At 48.5% G+C, this 20,178-nt stretch overlaps 2 protein-coding genes and 1 non-coding gene across 3 annotated transcripts in view; 2 read left to right on the top strand and 1 right to left on the bottom strand.

Annotated features, from left to right (window-relative positions):
- The first annotated feature begins 1,214 nt into the window (after positions 1-1,214).
- AC3HAE_038944 (transfer RNA glycine (anticodon UCC)) lies at positions 1,215-1,286 on the top strand. The gene has a single exon. It is a non-coding gene; the product is annotated as a tRNA-Gly (tRNA).
- Positions 1,287-2,921: 1,635 nt separating this feature from the next.
- Positions 2,922-11,195, top strand: LOC311368634 (uncharacterized protein; the record flags this gene model as incomplete). The annotated part of the gene is given in 7 exon segments (XM_084487439.1): positions 2,922-3,093; positions 3,739-4,325; positions 5,201-5,362; positions 8,912-9,158; positions 9,688-10,491; positions 10,493-10,959; positions 11,041-11,195. Coding segments are annotated over 6 exon segments (2,025 nt in total). The 5' UTR covers positions 2,922-3,093; positions 3,739-4,135.
- Positions 11,196-15,876: 4,681 nt separating this feature from the next.
- cyp17a2 (cytochrome P450, family 17, subfamily A, polypeptide 2) overlaps positions 15,877-20,178 on the bottom strand; it is a gene marked incomplete at both ends in the record, with an annotated part of 4,900 nt that continues 598 nt past the window's right edge. Inside the window, 8 exons of the mRNA XM_084487438.1 lie at positions 15,877-16,133; positions 16,300-16,403; positions 16,726-16,895; positions 17,144-17,353; positions 17,450-17,536; positions 18,282-18,514; positions 19,048-19,186; positions 20,154-20,178. The exon at positions 20,154-20,178 is cut by the window's right edge and continues 96 nt beyond it. Coding sequence (XP_084343564.1) covers positions 15,877-16,133; positions 16,300-16,403; positions 16,726-16,895; positions 17,144-17,353; positions 17,450-17,536; positions 18,282-18,514; positions 19,048-19,186; positions 20,154-20,178 — 1,225 coding nt within the window. The remainder of the gene's footprint in view (positions 16,134-16,299; positions 16,404-16,725; positions 16,896-17,143; positions 17,354-17,449; positions 17,537-18,281; positions 18,515-19,047; positions 19,187-20,153) is intronic.

Here is a 20,178-nt window from a genome sequence, read left to right as displayed (position 1 = left end):
TGAGTGTTGAAGGAGAGGAGAGAAGGGAGAGGAGGAGTTTGCTCCTACACTATTGAGGATAAGATAAGATAAGATAAGGGGAAACCAAGTGCATGTGTCTTCCAGGTTCTGTTTTATTTAGATGTCGTGCATTGTGTAGTCTCGTCCGCCAGGAGACGGTAGGAAGAAGGATTTCAGTCTGGTACTTAAATGGTATTTGAATCATAAACAAAGCGTTTATTGCTGGCTAAAATCCCATTCTCTGATTATTTTACATAGATATTGGCATAGCAATATGACCACTGATTGCATTGTCACCGATCGTCATTGCCATTGTCCACTGAACGTGTAGTTGTTCTCTATAAATGAATGAAATGCATTAGCCGTTTGTTTGTTTAATGCAAGGGTTGTTTTTTTTCTTCAAATAGACAATGCCTGCGTTTGCGTTGCATACCCAAGACAGGGCCACTAAATACCATTCTGTTGCCTCTCACGTCGCTTCATAAACGACTCAAACGCGTCCCCTGGCGGCTGCAAGGGTACATTGCGCCTAAAGAGTACTTGATATGTTTATAATATATAGTATATATATTTATTAATGTGCATGTGTCATTATTAATGTAGGCTACTTGTTTCTGTAAAAATATTGTCAAATATTAATAAAAATGGAGAATAGAAAATGGAAAATGAAATATAGTAAATATCAGAAATATGCATATATCTTCACAAACAAGTGGGCTACATTAACTTAAATGTAGGCCAACATACGAATACACCCCAATATAAAGTGGCTCAAAGGCTTAGATATTTACATTCAATTGGAAATATTTACTTTAATATTTACATTTTCAGAAATGTTCACCTTCGTTGCTGAAATGTGGGGCCTTATCTCTCCGTAAATCACCGAGCAATGCAGAATGAAAGCACAACTTCTGCTACACAAGTTACCAGTGATAACACACAGTGGAGCTTGTAAAATAACCACATGTAATGTAACGATGCATAATAACGACGCAATGGAGAAGAAAGAAACATGTTTCAAGAAGGCATGCGTTGTTTCACCAGGCTGCCGTGATGTTTAATGGTGTTGTAAAGAACTAGCGACTCCTCTAAACACCGTTAGGTATTCATTTCGATTCTCTCGAATCTCTCAACTAGCACGACTGAAATGCCAATACTTTAGGCTAGTGTCTTGTTAGCATATCTAGTCTAAACAGTCACATTGCATCAGGGCAGCGTTGGTGGTATAGTGGTGAGCATAGCTGCCTTCCAAGCAGTTGACCCGGGTTCGATTCCCGGCCAACGCAGCAATGTTTTTTTGGTTTTTATTTTAATTTAATCAGTACTAAGAAAATAAAATAATGTTCTCTAAATCTTGCATCGTGAGTCATTTTGATCTGAGTATATGGGGATGTGTATGTGTTTGTGTGTGTACGCCTATCGTCCGCCCTTACATACGCAAACCCACTCATTCAGGTGGAGAGCACACCAGGGTTTTCAAGTGCAGGGTGGTTGTTTACTGACAGACTGAAATGAATTATGAGTTGAATGTGTGTGTTGGGACTGCTGTTGATTTGTTTTTGTTTGTGTCTACCTCTTATGCTATTTATAGTATTTATTAAGTAATTTAATATGTGAGACTGGTAACTGCGAACTGAATTGCCCATTTTGGGATAAATAAAGTTTTTCTAATCTAATCTAATCATTCTCACAGACATACGCACACACACGCACACACACACACACACACACACACACACACACACACACACACACACACACACACACACACACACACACACACAATAAAGTTTAATAAAGTGAATGTAATGCTATCTTAAGTAAGGATTATAAAAGCCTAGATAGCATTCTTTATTTCACACAAATTAAAAATGCCACCTTGACCTTATTTGACAGCTCGGTTGACGTATAATAACAATTGAGTGTATGATAACATGTAGGAAACAGATACTTTTTAAATACTTATTTAACGACCGACAAATAATGACACGCACAGGACAACGGGGCAGTTTGTCGCCCTCTGGTGGTGAACACAGGCCAGTGCGCCACCAGAGGAGGACCAGCGAGCGATGCAAGTTCTACGGCGGACTTAGCTGTTACATGCTTTTCATATTAATACCGTGTACCAACGTTTGGTTACAGCTTCAAAGATACAGTCCGCACTATTTAGAAAGGACAAACATCTCATGTAAATAAAGGAGACGGGGGAGGGGGGGGGGGGGTATACACCCCTTCCTGCTGTTGCTAGGAGCTGCAGCATCCCGCGGCTCACCCCCAGGGCGTGTTCTGATTGGCTCACAATATGCCACCACGGCCCAATCGCATCTGGATGAGTCCGCCATCAGCGACAGAAACCCCAGCACCGTCCATAAAGGTAGAATCAGGAGATGGAGAACACGGGGTGGTTTATTTATCTTTTCTGTCTGCTCTCCCCTTCCGGCTCGCTGGGACTCGCACCTCACGTGTTGATGAAGAGTGACATGTGACAGTTCTGACACTCCGTCCCATCCGTCTCTCAATCCGTCCATTTTACCACCGACCGACAACAAGCCGTTCTTTATGTCGGCGGGTTTAGTGGGCGGGGTTACGGGCCGTTACCGGCGGCTGGCCCTTAGCACTAAAACAAGCGCACACACAGCTTCCGGCCGAGTGAGCTCGTCTACAAAATAAAAGCCACGAGAGTTAGCTCTTCTTGAGAAACCTGCTATTTTATTTATGCTTTATTTCATGTCGTCTTAGATGGTTTTAAAATATTGTATTATTCTCCAGATATATTTCCACTCAACGGGGATGGTCTAGCTATAGAAAAAACGTTGCAATCTAAATGGTCTCGATCATGTTATTATTTGTAGGTTTATTTTGAAACGTAGAGTAATTGTCCCACCGGAAGTGGTGTCTCCGCCGCTGGTGGTTGACGCTGCCGTTAATGGCGGTGGGGGAGGCGGAGGGTCCTGGCAAGGGGAGCCGAGCGGCTGGAGAACCAGGGCCGTGTAGAGCCCAGCACCGACCACCGCACTGGGACGAGGCGCGGAGAGCGGCGCGTCGAGACGCCGGTAGAGCGGAACACCCACGGACGCGGAGCATTGCGAACAGGTACGTTTGTTTGTTGTGGGGGTTTTTGTCGTATGTGCGGAGAATTTGCGCGAGTAGACGACAGCCGGTCCGTTCACATGATGACGGCTCGATAACGTGCACGGTGGTCGCCCCGCTACCTGTACTGTCTTGGCACGTGCACGCTCCCGTGTGCGGAGGCCTGTACCTGTGCACGGTATCACCGGGATGGAACCTGTTACGGACACCTCCGTTATTGTTAATGTCGTTGTTATTATCATTACTATGATCGTGTTATTTATGGCACGTGACGCACAGAAGGTCCGTTGCACGTAAACACGTTCAGAAAATAAGATTTGCTGGATTTCATCGCAGTGCTTTCCTTTTATTTCGCGCGCGTGCGTGTGTGTGTGTGTGTGTGTGTGTGTGTGTGTGTGTGTGCGTGTGCGTGTGCGTGTGTGTGTGTGTGTGTGTGTTAGGGTGAGCGTGTGCTGGTGCCATGCAGCATTGCAGCACTAAGGCAGATCTTTGGGAAGTGTGTGAAATCAGTTGAAACATGTTCACAGGACTGCACTACAGGTAACTCTCACAGTCTCTAATGAGTTATTAACATTATTGTATGATTGTCTGTCTGTCTGTCTGTCTGTCTGTCTCTTTCTCTCTCTCTCTCTCTCTCTCTCTCTCTAGACAGTGATGTGCTGGTCTCCTAAGCCCTCCAGATGTGCTATGTCCTATGTCCTTCCAGTAACAACAACAGCCTCCAGGCAGGCGTCACTTTCCCACCAAGATGTCCTCACTGAGAGATCATCAGAGTTCCCTGAGGGACGCAACGACTCAAAGTGTGACCGCTAAAATAACACCTAAAATCATCTGCTAGTCGGTTCAAATTATAGATGGCTTGATTTATCCCACCACTGGCTATTGAAACACCCCCTATTTAAACACATTTGTTGTTTAAAAAATGTAGTTGGAAACCCCCCCTTCATAGAGGCTGATTATTCTGTAGCTAGCAGATAATTGGCGGTTAACGGCTCACGGCGAGGAGCTAGCGGTGGCGCGCGGCTAGTGTGTAGCGAAGCAGAGAATGGAGTACCACGCTAGTGGCAGCCTGCCTCTGCTGGCGAGACCCCGCTTCTGCCCCGGGGCTAACGCTAACGGCGCTAACGGCAACGGCGCCATCGCTAACGGCGCGGGCACTGGCGGCGGCTACCTCTGCGAGACCGGACACTGCTGTGGAGAGTCGGGATGCTGTACCTACTACTACGAACTCTGGTGTGAGTATGCTAGTACTGTGCAAGTAGGTCAAGTGTTTTGAGCTCTGTGTTAGAGCACTAGTGTAATGCAAGTAGTAAACAAGTATTATGCAAGTATATAAAGCACTACAAACTCTGGTGTGAGTGTACTAGTATTATTCAAGAAGATAAAGTATTCCGAACTCCGGTGTGAGTATACTAGTATTATTCAAGTAGATAAAGTATTCTGAACTCTGGTGTGTGAGTGAACTAGTATTATTCAAGTAGATAAGGTATTATGAACTCTGGTGTGAGTATACTAGTATTATTCAAGTAGATAAAGTATTCTGAACTCGGGTGTGAGTATACTAGTATTATTCAAGTAGATCAAGTATTACGAACTCTGTGTGAGAGTACTAGTGTAATACAAGTAGTAAACAAGTAGTATACTAGTGGATACCAGTGGATACTTTGTGTGTTTGTTAAACCGTGTGTAATGTGTGTGTAGTTAACTGTGTTGATGTTGACTTTATGTGATGTGTGTGTGTAATGCAAAGTATGCACTGTGTTTAAACATAACCGTATGTGTCACTGTATCTGTGTGTAAACAGACGTAAGTCTGTTTGTGTGCGTAACTGTGTGCATAACTGTGTGCCTACGTAAGTGTGTAATGTGGGTGTGTGTGACTGTGTAACTGTGTAATGTGTGTGTGTAACTGTGTATAATATGGGTGTGTAGTTAACTGTGTAATGCGTGGGTGTGTTACTGTTTGTAATGTGTAGTTAACTGTATGTGTGTATGTATCGGTGTAACTGTGTGTAACTGTGTGTGTGTGTGTGTGTGTGTGTGTAACGGTTTGTAATGTGTGTGTAGTTAACTGTGTGTATGTAACTGTGTTGAATATGTGTACTGTGCAGGGTTCTGGCTCCTGTGGTCGGCTCTCATCCTGTTCAGCTGTTGTTGCGCATACCGCCACCGGCGGGCCAAGCTGCGCGTCCAGCAACAGCAGCGGCAGACCGACATCAGCCTGCTGGCCTACCATGGGGCTACCGCGTACCCGGCCTCCATGTTGGATCTGAGTAAGACTCTGTGCATCGTGTGTAGCCGGCCTCCATGTTGGATCTGAGTAAGACACTTGGCGCGTTCAAACAACTCGGCGCTCGGCATTTTCAACTCGACATGTTTGAGCGTGTGTTCCGAAAAGAATGAATGAATGAAAGTTTGGCATCGTGTCTCATTGCTGAATGCGAAACATAAATGCCGCAGCAATTTATGCTTCTTTTGGAAACACGTGAAGAATAGCAGAGACGAACAATGGTTAGCTCATTGAATCGGCCAAATAGATTCCACATATCGCTGTAATCACAGCGGAATATAACAGATACAAACACATGTTCCATAACCACAAATCAATCTGTGTGTTAAAACATCAACAGACACTTTAATAATAGTGTCATTCCCATTAACGATGAAGGCCGTCGAGTTTGATGTTGCTACTTGCCTCAAGGAGGACAAGTCAGAACACGGAAAACTTGTTTTCCGTTCTGAGTTCTCTTGAAGGCATTTTGAGTTTGTTGTGTACCCAGCCTCCCTGGGTCTGAGTTAGACAGTTCATTGTGTAAACACGTAGGGGTGTACGGTATAAACGGTGTAGAAAGTACACCCGTGTGAATTTGCGCTACAGTATGGATTTTGACGAGGCCGGTGTGACCTGTAGACAGTGTTGTGTGTAATGCAAAGTAATTAACGCGTAAATACAGTAAAGTAACTACTTTTTTTTTTTCAAAAAGTAAACGTTACGTGTAACTACTGAAAATATGGTACCAAAACATAGTTCCTTTTTCAATTCGGCGCAGCGTTACTTTTCCCAGGGACAGATTTGACAGCGATACTGCCTCCTCAGGCAGTATGCTATTGTCTGTATGCGTGTTTGCGCAATAGTCCCTTCACAAGCTCTCATTCCACAACGTACGAGACAGTCGTGAGGCTGTCTCTGCATCTCAGACATCGCTTCCGCAGGAATTTTCCAAAAGCAGTCCTTGCGACAAAAAAACCCAGTGGTGGAACGAGATAACAAACGCCGTCACTGTTTACCTGTGTAAGGACATGGTTCCCTTTCAAAATGTCGATAGAAAGGGCTTTAAAGAGATGGTCAAAACACTCAATCCCCGGTACACATTACCTGCCCACACACGCTTCAGCCAAATTGAGATGCCAAAACTGTATGGCAAGGTGGAGAAAGAAATCCATACTATTACACATTGGTGTTTTTCAGAGATGGAAGTAACTTGAGAAAGGATTTTGCATTTTTTTTTGTTTTGCTGCCTAACCAGTATTTTACCCCTTCAGAAGCATTTATATCGAAATTAGAAGATAAAATTAACATACCGTGATATAATACCGTTACCGTCTTTGCCTCAAATCATACCGCGATTTTAGTCCATACCGTACAGCCCTATAAACACGTTCTCCATGCTAGAGCTGACTCTGACTCATTTAACTGCGTGTATCCACACATGTTGGGTCTGAGGAAGACTGGGGCTCCGGTCGAATAGTCCAAAAAATGATGTCTGTTACCAACCACTTTCCTTGACCTTGATGGAAAACTTCAAGGACTTAGGGAAAGGCAACAGCGGTGCTAAATGATCCGACTGCACTAACCCTAGGCTATGTAATTAAGCGATGGTCGATGTTATGGATGTGGGGTCTGCTGTGGTAAAACTACAACGTTTGGAAGACGGACCACTAAAAGTGTATCTTAGATACTTCCACCCCTGCATTCTTACCATGTTTTTCTACAGGCTATATGTAACATGGACAAACCGGTGGAAAATATTACTGCAACACCAAGGTCGGAATTAAAGTTAGGAAAGGAATATAGACCACTTTGAGAGTGGTTGCTCACATTCACCCTCGTGTCCACTATTATTTTCGACCTGAAACTCAATAGGGCCTTGCAATGCCCTGCCATTTTGTGACGACGAGAGAGTTAGTACTGTAAAATCCTAATCAAAAATTAATTATTTTCATTATTATTTTAATATGATTAATTTTAAGTACACTGTGATGTCTCCCAATGACCAAGACACCATTTCTACCAATAACAACTATAACAATAATAACGACTATTCCTCCGAGATCTCATACCGATGTCACGATGTACAAGCCCTATTTTTACGATTGTATACAAAAAATTGTCGGCCATGTTGATTGTTTGTTTTCGTCAATGGTCGTATGGTGTGTCTCTTCCAGTATGGCTGCCTCAGGAATTTACCGGGAAGGAATTATCTGCTTTACTTCCGTAAAGGATGGTCCAGGTTACCCTATGTGGCGATAAGAAAGGGAGTGTGGTAGTATATCTTCCCTTAGCTTTTAGAGAATACGAACAGCACTTATCATGGCTGCTAATTAGAAACCATGTCACTCCACAGGAAGGAATCTTCCTTAGAAGAAAATACTATCCGACCGAAGCTTCTGTTCATTGTGTTTACCCAACCTCCATGTTGGATCTGAGTACGTCTCTGTTCATTGTGTTTACCCGACCTCCATGTTGGATCTGAGTACGTCTCTGTTCATTGTGTGTGTGTGTACAGGCAGGGCTCTGTTATTTGCACTCAACAATAGTGCTCTTGTAAAACCAACACAAAACAGACACAAAATCTGTCTTTTGTTGCAAGTAGGACTGGGCGACGTGGAAGCCTTTATTATTGTGATTGTCGTAGGGAATGTGATGCAATAGGTCCGTAAATATGAAGACATGCTTATTCAGAGTTCAAAACATCATTCTAAACAGTCTAACTGAGGCTTATTACATTGACGTATATGGAAATGTCTAATATGTTATCAGACTACAACTAGTTTTCCCCCACTCTGACGTTTGAAAACCTTATACTTCATAAATCATTTTAAGGGCGTATCTTTAATTTTAATTTTAATTTTTATCTTAATCAATGATGATTATCAGGATAAGTCTATCTTTATTTCATGAGTACACGATGCCAATAAACAATTGTGTTGAATTACTGTCCACTCCTAGGACGTCTCTCAAGGAGACTCAAAGGTACGATATGCAAGAACACGGTACCAAGCTAGCACCAAGCTAAATTTAGAAAGTAACTACCCTGCTCCTCAAACCTCCCTCACCCCTCTCTCTCCAAACCCTGCATCCCCTCAAAAAGCAAGAAGAAATATAAAACATCAGGGTGCCTATAGGACAGAATGAGTTGAAGAGCACATTTCAATCAAAAATAAATTGCATTTTGTACCTTTAACCTGTATTAAGAAAGGGTCAATAAAGGGTCAATAATAAAGCGTTGGGCGTGAGACGGGGTGTCTGACGGCTGACCGATAAATTATATTAGGGGTGTAACTTTACAAACATTCCGTCACATGTCCTTGTTGCCATGGTATCAAGGCCATCTGTCACCATGACAACACAAACCATAGCAGCTGGGGATGGGTGTCAGGTGGTCTGACATTTAGGCTTGGTCACTTAAGAGCGCTGACCCCACTCCCAAAAGGGTCACACACTCACGTGGTCTGTCTACCCGTCTGTCTGTCTAACCCCCCGTCCCCCATCTGTCTGTCTGTCTGTCTGTCTGTCTGTCTGTCTGTCTGTCTGTGTGCAGGTTTCCTGGCGTCTCTGAAGCTGCCCAGCTACGAGGAGATCGCGGCCCAGCCGTCCACCCCCCCTCCCCCCTACAGCTCCGTGTTCACCTCCCCCCGCTACCCCCAGCCCCCCGCCGCCCCGGACCCCCACCTCCTCACGCACCACCAGCCCCCCGCCGCCCCGGACCCCCACCTCCTCACGCACCACCAGCGCCCCCAGCTGGCCCACTGCAGCGACATGCTGTCCTCTCTCAGCTCCGACAACAGGTACTACCGCTGTACTACTGTAGTACTACTGTAGTACCGGTACTACTGTAGTACCAGTACTGCAGCGACATGCTGTCCTCCCTCAGCTCCGACAACAGGTACAACCGCTGTACTACTGTATCACTAGTAGTACTAGTACAGTACTGCTACTGTACTACTGCAGTGCTAGTACAGTTTCTACAACTGTACTACTGCAGTTGTAGAACTGTACTACTACTTTACTACTGCAGTACTTCTTCTGTTCTACTACAGTTCTAATACAATACAACTGTACTACTACTGTACTATTGCAGATTGACTGCCATTTTGCTATTACCAGAATAATGCTCATTACTTCTGGATTTACATAATGAATGTACTGTGTGTGTGTGTGTGTGTGTGCGCGTGCGTGCGTGTGTGTGTGTGTGTGTGTGTGTGTGCGCGCGTGCGTGCGTGCGTGCGTGTGTGTGTGTGTGCGTGTGTGCGCGCGTGCGTGTGTGTGTGTGTGTGTGCGTGCGCGCGTGCGTGTGTGCGCGTGCGCGCGCCTCAGCTCCAGCTGCTCCTGTGACTCCTGCTGCCCGTCGTCTCCGTGTAGCTCCTCCCTCTCTGTGAACGTCACCTACGAGACGGACACGAGCCACGCCTCCACGCCGTGCGGCGTGCCCCCCCTCCCCCTGCACGCCACCGCCGAGGCCGCCGCCGCCCCGGAGGCGGTCCGCAGGGCCCCGCCGTCGTCGACGGTGGCGGTGGTCGTGGAGACGGTCGCCGTGGCTACCGCCGACGCCGGCGGCGACGACGACGGAAGCGCGTCGGGGAGCGCCGCTGACGAGGTCACGGTCACCGCGGAGGCCGCGGCGTCGGAGGCCGCGGCGTCGGAGACCGCGGCGTTGGTAACCGCGGCGACGCAAGTCCCGGCGACGGGAATTGCGTCGTCGGGAACGGCAGCCCCGCCGTCTCCCGGGGAAGAAGACGCCGGCGCTACGTCTCCCACAATGCCTCAGTCTGACCTGGCCGCCTGTGTCTCCAAAGCCATCGGAATCCTGACCAGTCAGCACCCCGGGAGGGACCCGGCCCGTCCAGTGGGAGCGCTCGCCACGGAGGGACGTCCCGCCCTCGGCCCTGACCACGCTGCTCCACTGAACCCCGCCCCTGACCCTGACCCCGCCCCCAACCTTAACCACACCCCTACAGAGAAGGCCAACCCTGACCATCGCCCCGCCCCCATTGTGAGACCCGCCGCCGACCCTAGCCCTGCCCTCGACATAACCCCCGCCCCTGACTCAAGCCCCGCCCCTGACTCAAGCCCCACCCCTGACTCAAGCCCCACCCCCGGGAGCGGTGAAGGCCCGGCGTCCGTCCGGACCCCGGGACCCGAGCGGCCGCGACCGGCCTCCCCGCTCTCCCCCCCGCCCCCCCCCCGTGCTGCTCCTGGCCCCCGCGCCGGACTCCCTGCTGGCGCCGCCGGCCAGCCGGTCGGCGAAGACCTCCCTCTCTCCGTCGCCCCGGCCCGCCGCCGCGCACGCGGCCGCCAAGCAGACCCTCTTCTCCCCGTGCGTGGACGTCTACGAGGCCGGACCCCCCAGCTGGGGCGGGGCGCCGGGGGGCGGTCCGGAGGGGGAGGAGGAGGAGGAGGAGGCGGAGGAGGCGGCGGGGAGGGACGAAGACGACGTGGGGGCGGACGAGAGCCAGTACCGCCACCGCCGGCTGACGGGCGACTCGGGCATCGAGGTGTGCCGCTGTCGCATGGAGGAGGAGGAGGAGGAGGAGGAGGAGGAGGACGACGACGACGAGGAGGAGGAGGAAGAGGAGAAGGAGAAGGAGAGTGGAGGAGGAGGAGGAGGAGGAGGAGGAGGAGGAGGGGGGAAGGAGTCTCTGAGGAGTGCAGGGGAGGGCGGGAGACAAGGAGGTGATGTCACCGTCGTCCTCCACGACAGCGCCGACTGTCCGGCGCGCGCTCTGGCGCCCACCCCGCCGTGTAGCTCCGCCCCCGGCGCCACGCCCACGTCCGCCCCGCTCAAGGACCCCGGCGAGGTCGTCATCGTCGTGGAGACGGTGTGACGGGACCGTTTACATAAGGTTTACATAAACGCAGGCAGTGGGACATTGTTTTATACATCACAGCTCTTGCTGCCCGTCAATGCATTAACTGTGGTCGTCATGGTGACATGGATGCTACGGTATCATGGGTGTTCTGATAACATCACCACGCCACTGTTAGCACTCGCACATCGGAGACATGAGGTGTGTGTGTGTGTGTGTGTGCGTGCGTGTGCGTGTGTGTGTGTGTGTGTAAGTAGAGCAGAACAGTAGAAATGATTCAGGCTCAAAGATACAAAACAGAACAGACACGTCATTCTATTGCTCTCTCTCTCTCTCTCTCTCTCTCTCTCTCTCTCTCTCTCTCTCTCTATCTCTCTCTCTCTCTCTCTCTCTCTCTCTCTCTCTGTCAGTCACCCTCTCCCTCTGACATCACCAGGCATATTGTCCGAGCAATATCCCTCAGACAGTAACACACACACACACACACACACACACGCACACGCACACTTAGTCACATGTTATTTCCTACAGTGTAGCAGCAACATAGATGTGATGAGTGTCGGCAACATGAATATATATATCCATGAGGGACGCGAGGCAGGTTTTCACCGCTGGGACCGTCCCCGTTTCTACACTTTGTTAGTCCTGGTCGTGTTTTACACAGCAATATCTTTTCTATAGCTAGCCTGGCTGTTTCGGCACCGGTCGCCATGGGGACATGGCGAGGCAGCGCGTGTGGACCCCTCAATGAGCTTGGGAGCGGACCCCCCCCCCCCCCAAAATCCCTGTCTCCCCCTGGTAGTCCACGGCAACGGAGGCGACCGAGATGCAGGGGGGTGGGAGGGCGTGTCTTCTCAGCTCCTGGTTGCCGTGACAACGTGCACAGATGGCCCCGGGGTGGAATAGAAGGAAAGAGTGGGTTTTTAGAGCGTCCGTCATTCCTCGGACCGAAAGGGACTCTAGTACAGGACTTTACCGTATTCTACAGGACTCTACAGGACTCTAGTACAGGACTCTAGTACAGGACTCTAGTACAGGACTCTAGTACAGGACTTTACCGTATTCTACAGGACTCTACAGGACTCTAGTACAGGACTTTACCGTATTCTACAGGACTCTAGTACAGGACTCTAGTACAGGACTTTACCGTATTCTACAGGACTCTACAGGACTCTAGTACAGGACTCTACAGGACTCTAGTACAGGACTCTAGTACAGGACTCTAGTACAGGACTCTACAGGACTCTAGTACAGGACTCTAGTACAGGACTCTAGTACAGGACTCTACAGGACTCTAGTACAGGACTCTAGTACAGGACTCTAGTACAGGACTCTACAGGACTCTAGTACAGGACTCTAGTACAGGACTCTACAGGACTCTACAGGACTCTAGTACAGGACTCTACAGGACTCTAGTACAGGACTCTAGTACAGGACTCTAGTACAGGACTCTAGTACAGGACTCTAGTACAGGACTCTAGTACAGGACTCTGCACAACTTTACTGGACTCTACTACAGGACTCTCGTACAGGACTTGTATTGTACAGGACTCTACTGGACTCTAGCACAGGACTACAGTACATGACTCTAGCACAGGACTACAGTACATGACTCTAGCACAGGACTACAGTACATGACTCTAGCACAGGACTACAGTACATGACTCTAGCACAGGACTACAGTACATGACTCTAGCACAGGACTACAGTACATGACTCTAGCACAGGACTACAGTACAGGACTACAGTACAGGACTCTACAGGATCTGGTGCAGGACTCTAGAACGATGGGACGTAACAACATGTTGTTGTTATTGATGTTGTGATTTGATGCTGATTTTGTTTACTGGGATCTAATAAGGTTATATATCTCCATGGTTACAGAGTGCCATTTCTACTTGACAACTGTTACTAAGCGATAGGCAAAGCTGTTATTTTTATGCGTGCGTACGTGTGCATGTATGTGTGTGTGCGTGTGTGTGAGAGTGTGTGATTTCTCTCTCTGGTTGATTCGGGAGTGGCCGGTAAGGGTGCTTTGCTCATGGGCTGTGTTCAAACCGCATGCTTGGAGAGACATCTGGGATTCGATCTTAGGGCGGAAAGCATGAATGAAATGCCAAATTAGTTCAAATTTGACAGGATTAAAAATAGCCTTGGGAATCCACCGATGAGCAGCAATGATAGTGTAGGGTTATGGTGCTGAACAGGCCACCATGAGGCCTCCTAGTGGAGGGTTATGCAAGGGGGTTTACGGACCCGTTGTGTCCTTGCGGACCCTCGGACCCTCCGACGTGCGCCTCCCGAAAATTGAAACCTTGCGTCGAGGCGACGCAGCAGCAAAGGGCTGCGATTGGTCCTATCACTAAAACCCAACGCAGAACCAAAGCAGGTTCACGACTGCGTCAAAGCGACAGAGCGGTCGTTGTGTTGCGTCCACGTGGATCCATAACTAAGCCTTGATGGTGCTTGAGCTAAACAGGCTCCACAGGCTGCCTGCAGGCCTCCTAGATGCCCTCCCTGCTCCTTATTCCTTAAAGACGTGTCGCCAAATTCCTCGTGACTCACTTTGGCCGATGACATTAGAGGGAATATTGATTGAAATAGTTGTGGTAAAGGACAAACGGGTCAAACCATGTAAATGACTGCTCTGGTCTGAGACTTATCTGGGGGATGTGGTTGTGCTTAGTTAACTCGAGTTAACCCCGCGTTTACCCCGGTCTACTGACGTTAGTGTGACGCTACTGCTGATGAACCCGCGGCCGGCACAACGAGGAGGGACACACGCTTCTTTCATTTCTCCTTTCAAACGTTATTTTATCGATTCAGTCTTAATGTCCCTGTGTGTGTGTGTGTGTGTGTGTGTGTGTGTGTGTGTGTGTGCGTGTGTTTGCGTGCGTGCAACCTATCTAAACCAGTCTGTTCTAATCGTGTGTGATTATATACTGAATAAAAGTATCAAACATATTTGGACTGAGTGTTTATTCTGACTTGAATTATCTGACTACATTCTGACTTTGCTCAAACTGTTAATTCTTATGTACATTATGACTGTTCTGACTGTACATTATGACTATGTTCTGACTGTACATTATGACTGTTCTGACTAAATTATGACTGTTCTGACTGTACATTATGACTGTTCTGACTGTACATTATGACTGTTCTGACTGTACATTATGACTGTTCTGACTACATTAGGACTGTTCTGACTACATTAGGACTGTTCTGACTGTACATTATGACTGTTCTGACTGTACATTAGGACTGTTCTGACTGTACATTATGACTGTTCTGACTGTACATTATGACTGTTCTGACTGTACATTAGGACTGTTCTGACTAAATTATGACTGTTCTGACTGTACATTATGACTGTTCTGACTGTACATTATGACTGTTCTGACTACATTAGGACTGTTCTGACTGTACATTATGACTGTTCTGACTGTACATTATGACTGTTCTGACTGTACATTATGACTTCTGACTGTACATTATGACTGTTCTGACTGTACACTGACTTTGTTCTGACTGTACATTATGACTGTTCTGACTGTACACTGACTTTGTTCTGACTAAATTATGACTGTTCTTCTGACTACATTCTGAGTGTTTGTTCTGACTGTACATTAGGACTGTTCTGACTGTACATTAGGACTGTTCTGACTGTACATTATGACTGTTCTGACTGTACATTAGGACTGTTCTGACTGTACATTAGGACTGTTCTGACTACATTATGACTGTTCTGACTGTACATTATGACTGTTCTGACTGTACATTATGACTGTTCTGACTACATTATGACTGTTCTGACTACATTATGACTGTTCTGACTGTACATTAGGACTGTTCTGACTGTACATTAGGACTGTTCTGACTGTACATTATGACTGTTCTGACTGTACACTGACTTTGTTCTGACTAAATTATGACTGTTCTTCTGACTACATTCTGAGTGTTTGTTCTGACTGTACATTATGACTGTTCTGACTGTACATTAGGACTGTTCTGACTACATTATGGCTATGTTCTGACTGTACATTAGGACTGTTCTGACTACATTATGGTTATGTTCTGACTGTACATTATGACTGTTCTGACTGTACATTAGGACTGTTCTGACTACATTATGACTGTTCTGACTATACATTAGGACTGTTCTGACTACATTAGGACTACATTCTGAGTGTATGTTCTGGCTGTACATTATGACTGTTCTGAATGTAGCAAGAAAAGTCAACTCTGCTGTTTGCATATTTCCGTGGTACAGTATGTATTTGTACACGTCTCTCTGCCTTGTTACTGGACCCTGCTGGGGGAACATGGCGCATAAGCGCTAATTTTGCAGCGCTAGCAATTTACCAGGTGAGTCCACTGAGCATTTTACACTTTTAGCACCAGTGGGCTAATGCTAGCACGTAACAGGTCACCAAAAACATATCGCAGAGATGATTGCGTACAATATAATTTCAAGTTTATTAACATTGTGGAACACTCACTGTTGACAGCAAACAATATAAATTGCTAAATATCTAACGTCGGGTTGTGAAGTTCTCTGTCTGTTAGCGCTTTCAAGATAAGAACATCTCCCACACAAACTAGGTAGCTGCTTTGGAGATTTCAAAATAAAAGCCTCTCCATTGCAAACCCGGTAAATGCATTAAGGATATTACAATAAGAGTCTCCAACAGCTGCATTAGGTTTGACCCTTTTCTCTCGGGACGACCAGCACCTTAAATGGAAGTGGCTGTAAGACCACGCCCACCCTGCCCTGCAGGTCAGGAGGCGGGGCTCCGTCTGGCAGCCGAAAGCTCATTCGCTGGAGCAGAGAGGACAGGAAGAGGAAGAGCTCCATCCTTGCCAACGATTCGCCAACACACACCCGAGGCCCCGCCCCGAAGGGCAGGAAAGAGGGCGGAGTCACACGGCAACCCTTGTCATCAAGGAAACGCTCTGGGAGGAATGATGAAGCATGCAAGTGTCAGATTCACACTCCCACGCACGCTCTCGTTTGTTAGAATGTATATGTGTGTTTGTGAGTCAGTGTGTGTGTGTGTGTGTGCGTGTGCGAGAGTGTGTATGTGAGTCTGGTGTTGGTGAGAGTGTGTGTGTGTGTTACCTGGTTTGAAGAGGTCTGGCTGCTCCCAGTGTTGGGGGTCGTGGTGGATCGCCCACATGTTGACCAAAACACGCGTCCCGCATCTGATCGAGTGACCCCCGATACTACAGGAGAGAGAGAGGGAGTGAGGAAGAGTGTGTGGATGTGTGTGTGTGTTTGTGTTTGTGTGTGTGTGTGTGTGTGTGTGTGTGTGTGTGTGTGTGTGTGTGTACCTGCTGTCTCGCAGAGCAGTGTGTGTGTGTGTGTGTGTACCTGCTGTCTCGCAGAGCTGTGTGTGTGTGTGTGTGTGTGTGTGTGTGTGTGTGTGTGTGTATGTGTGTGTGTGCGTGTGTGTGTGTGTGTGTGTGTGTGTACCTGCTGTCTCTCAGAGCAGTGTGTGTGTGTGTGTGTGCGTGCGTGTGTGTGTGTGCGTGTGCGTGTGTGTACCTGCTGTCCCTCAGCGCGATGTGTGGGATGAGCACGGGGCTGACGGGTCTGATCCTCAGGCCCTCGTTGGTCACACTGTCCAGGTAGGGGAGGCGGGGCCGGTCCGACACGCGCACGCCCCTCCCCCGGCCCACCACCTCGTCCAGCTCCTCCTGCACGCGCTCCTGCACCTGGGGGGGGGCGGAGCCACGCACGAACATCAGGTCTGCCCGTCCGTCTGGCCGTCAAAGTGAACGCACAAAGTTTTGAACCTGAACAACTTTTAACTTTCGTGGTGTGTCAGGTTGGCTGGTTTCCATGGCAACGTGGTGCTGACCCGAGCGTGATGTACCAGGTAGGCTCGTATCCATAGCAACGTGGTGCTGAGCAGAGGACGCTTCATCAGGGAGGCTCGTATCCGTAGCAACGCGGTGCTGACCTGAGGGTGGTGTACCAGGTAGGCTAGTATCCATAGCAACGTGGTGGAGGTGGTCTCCACCCCAGCCCCGAAGGTCTCGGCGGCGATCATCAGGACGTGGTCGTCGGTAAGCCCCTCCCCTTCCTGCTGGGCTGACGGCTGACCCCGGGGTCGCTGAGCCTGTAGCAGGGCGTCCAGGAGGTCACGGGGGGCACCCTCCATCATGGAGGCCTGGGGGAGAGGGGTCAAAGGTCATAAGATGGGACCGTGTGTGTGTGTGTGTGTGTGTGGTGTGTGTGTGTATGTGGTGTGTGTGTGTGTGTGTACCTTGTGCTCCTCTAGCTTGCGGGTCAGGAGTCGGTCTCTGACAGAGATACACTCCCTCAACTTACTCAGCACCTCGCTAGGAAACACCTGAGAGGGAGAGAGAGAGCGAACGAGGGTGTGTGTGTGTCATTAAAGCGTAAGTGAACCTTGTTTCAGCTGGAATTCAAACCTCAGAGATTGAAAATTGATCCTACTAAAGAGGGGGGCGTGTTATCCCCACGGCAACTGATCCTGTTATAATGTGTAGGAGCGTATGAGCGCTATAATGAGCCATGTCGTGTGTGAAATGATTCACCCACCGTGGCGCGGGAAGCCTACACATTCTGTGGCGTTGTACAATACGTTTACTAGAAGAATCACCCAAGCTCGGACGCCACAATCAACAGCAACCCCTGCACAGACAACAGCTACACAGCTAGAGTATGCTAAAAGGCACTTTGACGTCACGAAAACAACGCTACTCGCTGTCCAGGCAGTCGAACGATCACTGTCCAAATCACAGGATTTGACTCCTGTTTTCTCTCAATTCCTTATTTCAGTCATAGTGAGTAGCTTGCATAGATTACTAGGTTGAAGACGTAATGCCACCTTTTACACAAAAGTCAAACAACGTCCACCTTAAGCAGGGGTATTGCTATATGTGTGTGTGTGTGTGTGTGTGTGTGTGTGTGTGTGTGTCCCTTTAAGCCGTGGTATGTATACGTGTGTGTGTGTGTGTGTGTGTGTGTGTGTGTGTGTGTGTGTGTGTGTGTGTGTGTGTGTGTGTGTGTGTGTGTGTGTGTGTGTGTGTGTGTGTGTGTGTGTGTATGTGTGTGTGTGTGTGTGTGTGTACCTTCAACCAGGGATACACGTCCATCAACCCGCCCCTAGTGATGGTCTCCACGATGCCGTTGTTGTACTCCATCACCTGGGCCAGCTCGGGGTCGTCCCGGCCGTACGTGGAGCTGAACACCAGGGTGCAGACCACGTTGGTGACCGCCCTGCCCACCGCCGGGCCCAGGTCCACCGCCGCACCACCCCCGCTGCCCTGGAGCTCCTCACACAGACTGTCCACCGCAGAGAGGACTACAGGGGGGAAGGGGGGAGGAGGGAGGGAGGGAGGGAGGGAGGGAGAAAGTGAAGGAGGGAGGGATAGAGGGAGAGGGGGGAAAGGAGGGAGAGAGGCAGGGAGGGATGGAGGGGGAGAGAGAGAGAGAGGGAGAAAGAGAGTGAAGGAGGGAGGGATGGAGAGAAAGAAGGGGAAGGAGGGAGAGGGAAGGAAGGAGGGATGGAAAGAAAGAGGGGAAAGGAGAGAGCGAGGGAGAGGAAGAGTGGGAGGGAGAGCGGGAGGGACAATCTTACCATGGCTACTTTGGTAACTATGGTTACCAGGTGCAGAGAACAGTGCTACTTTGGTTCCTATGGTTACCGGGTCCAGAGTAAAGTGTTGCTATGGTTACTATGGTTGCCAAGTGCAGAGTACATCATTACCGTGGCATCATTTCCAGTGTTAACGAGACTGCTGTGTGTGTGTGTGTGTGTGTGTGTGTGCGCGTGTGGTGGTACAGGAGGAGCACTGTGGTTGCCATGGTGACATGTCACTGTGGTTGCCATGGTACCTATGTCCTGCAGCTTGTGTGTCCCTTCCCCGAACAGTGTGAAGGAGGAGTGGACCAGCCGGCGGTGGCTCTTCCACAGCGGAGAGAAGTCTGAGAAGGCAATGTCCTTCCCTCCTCTGGTCAGGAGGTCTGTGGTCACCTGCACAAACACACCAGACTGTTCTGGACATGTTCTGTACAGTTATAGGACTACACTGTGTACTGTTCTAGGAATGCACTTCTATACTGTTTTAGAAAGACACTGTATTACTCTACAGAATTGATACTGTCATTTTCTAGAAATACACTCTGTACTGTTATAGAAATACTCTGTACCGTTATATACTGTACTGTTATAGAAATACACTTCTATACAATTATATTTGTTGGATGAAGTTAAAACAGTATCTCTACATCTGTTATATAAATACAGACATAGTTCTCGAGCTAACCCTGACCTGCGTTTGGCTGTTTGTGAGTGTGCATGTGTGTGTTTGTACGTGCATGCATGCGTACGTGTTTATGTGTGTGTCTGTGTGTGTCTGTGCATGTGTGTGTGTCTGTGTGTGTGTTTGTGTGTGTGCGTGTTTGTGTATCAATTAGACATTTTGTAATCAGATAAGGAGAGATATAGTCACTGAGTGAAGGTCTCTCTCTCTCTCTCTCTCTCTCTCTCTCTCTCTCTCTCTCTCTCTGTCTTTAACCGCGTTTCTACAAAATGACCCAGAACTTTTCGTCATCAGTTATGACGATCAGTTACCGGGTTGTTTCCCTGTTTGCTCACAACAGAAAGCGATGATTAAATATGAATATAGTTTACCGCTGTGGATGCAATAGGAAGCCTGTGTGTGATTCAGCCTAATGTGAACAGAAGTGCAGATGCAGATGTTTAAACGGCTGAAACAAAACGCTGCCAATAATGTCCCCTTAGTTAGACCCTGGTCCCTGCGGGGGAAACACACTCAGTTTTCCTGCCAAGGTTCCTGGTTCCTATAACTCCTCTTATGCCTCTCTCTCTCTCTCTCTCTCTCTCTCTCTCTCTCTCTCTCTCTCTCTCTCTCTCTCTCTCTCTCTCTCTCTCTCTCTCTCTCTCTCTCTCTCTCTCTCTCTCTCTCTAGCTCTCTCACCATGAAGGGGCGGCCGGCGAAGTCC

This window comes from Micromesistius poutassou, assembly GCF_964030765.1.
Source record: "Micromesistius poutassou genome assembly, chromosome: 23".
NCBI classification, from domain to species: domain Eukaryota; kingdom Metazoa; phylum Chordata; class Actinopteri; order Gadiformes; family Gadidae; genus Micromesistius; species Micromesistius poutassou.
This window is presented reverse-complemented; position numbering and strand designations above follow the sequence as displayed.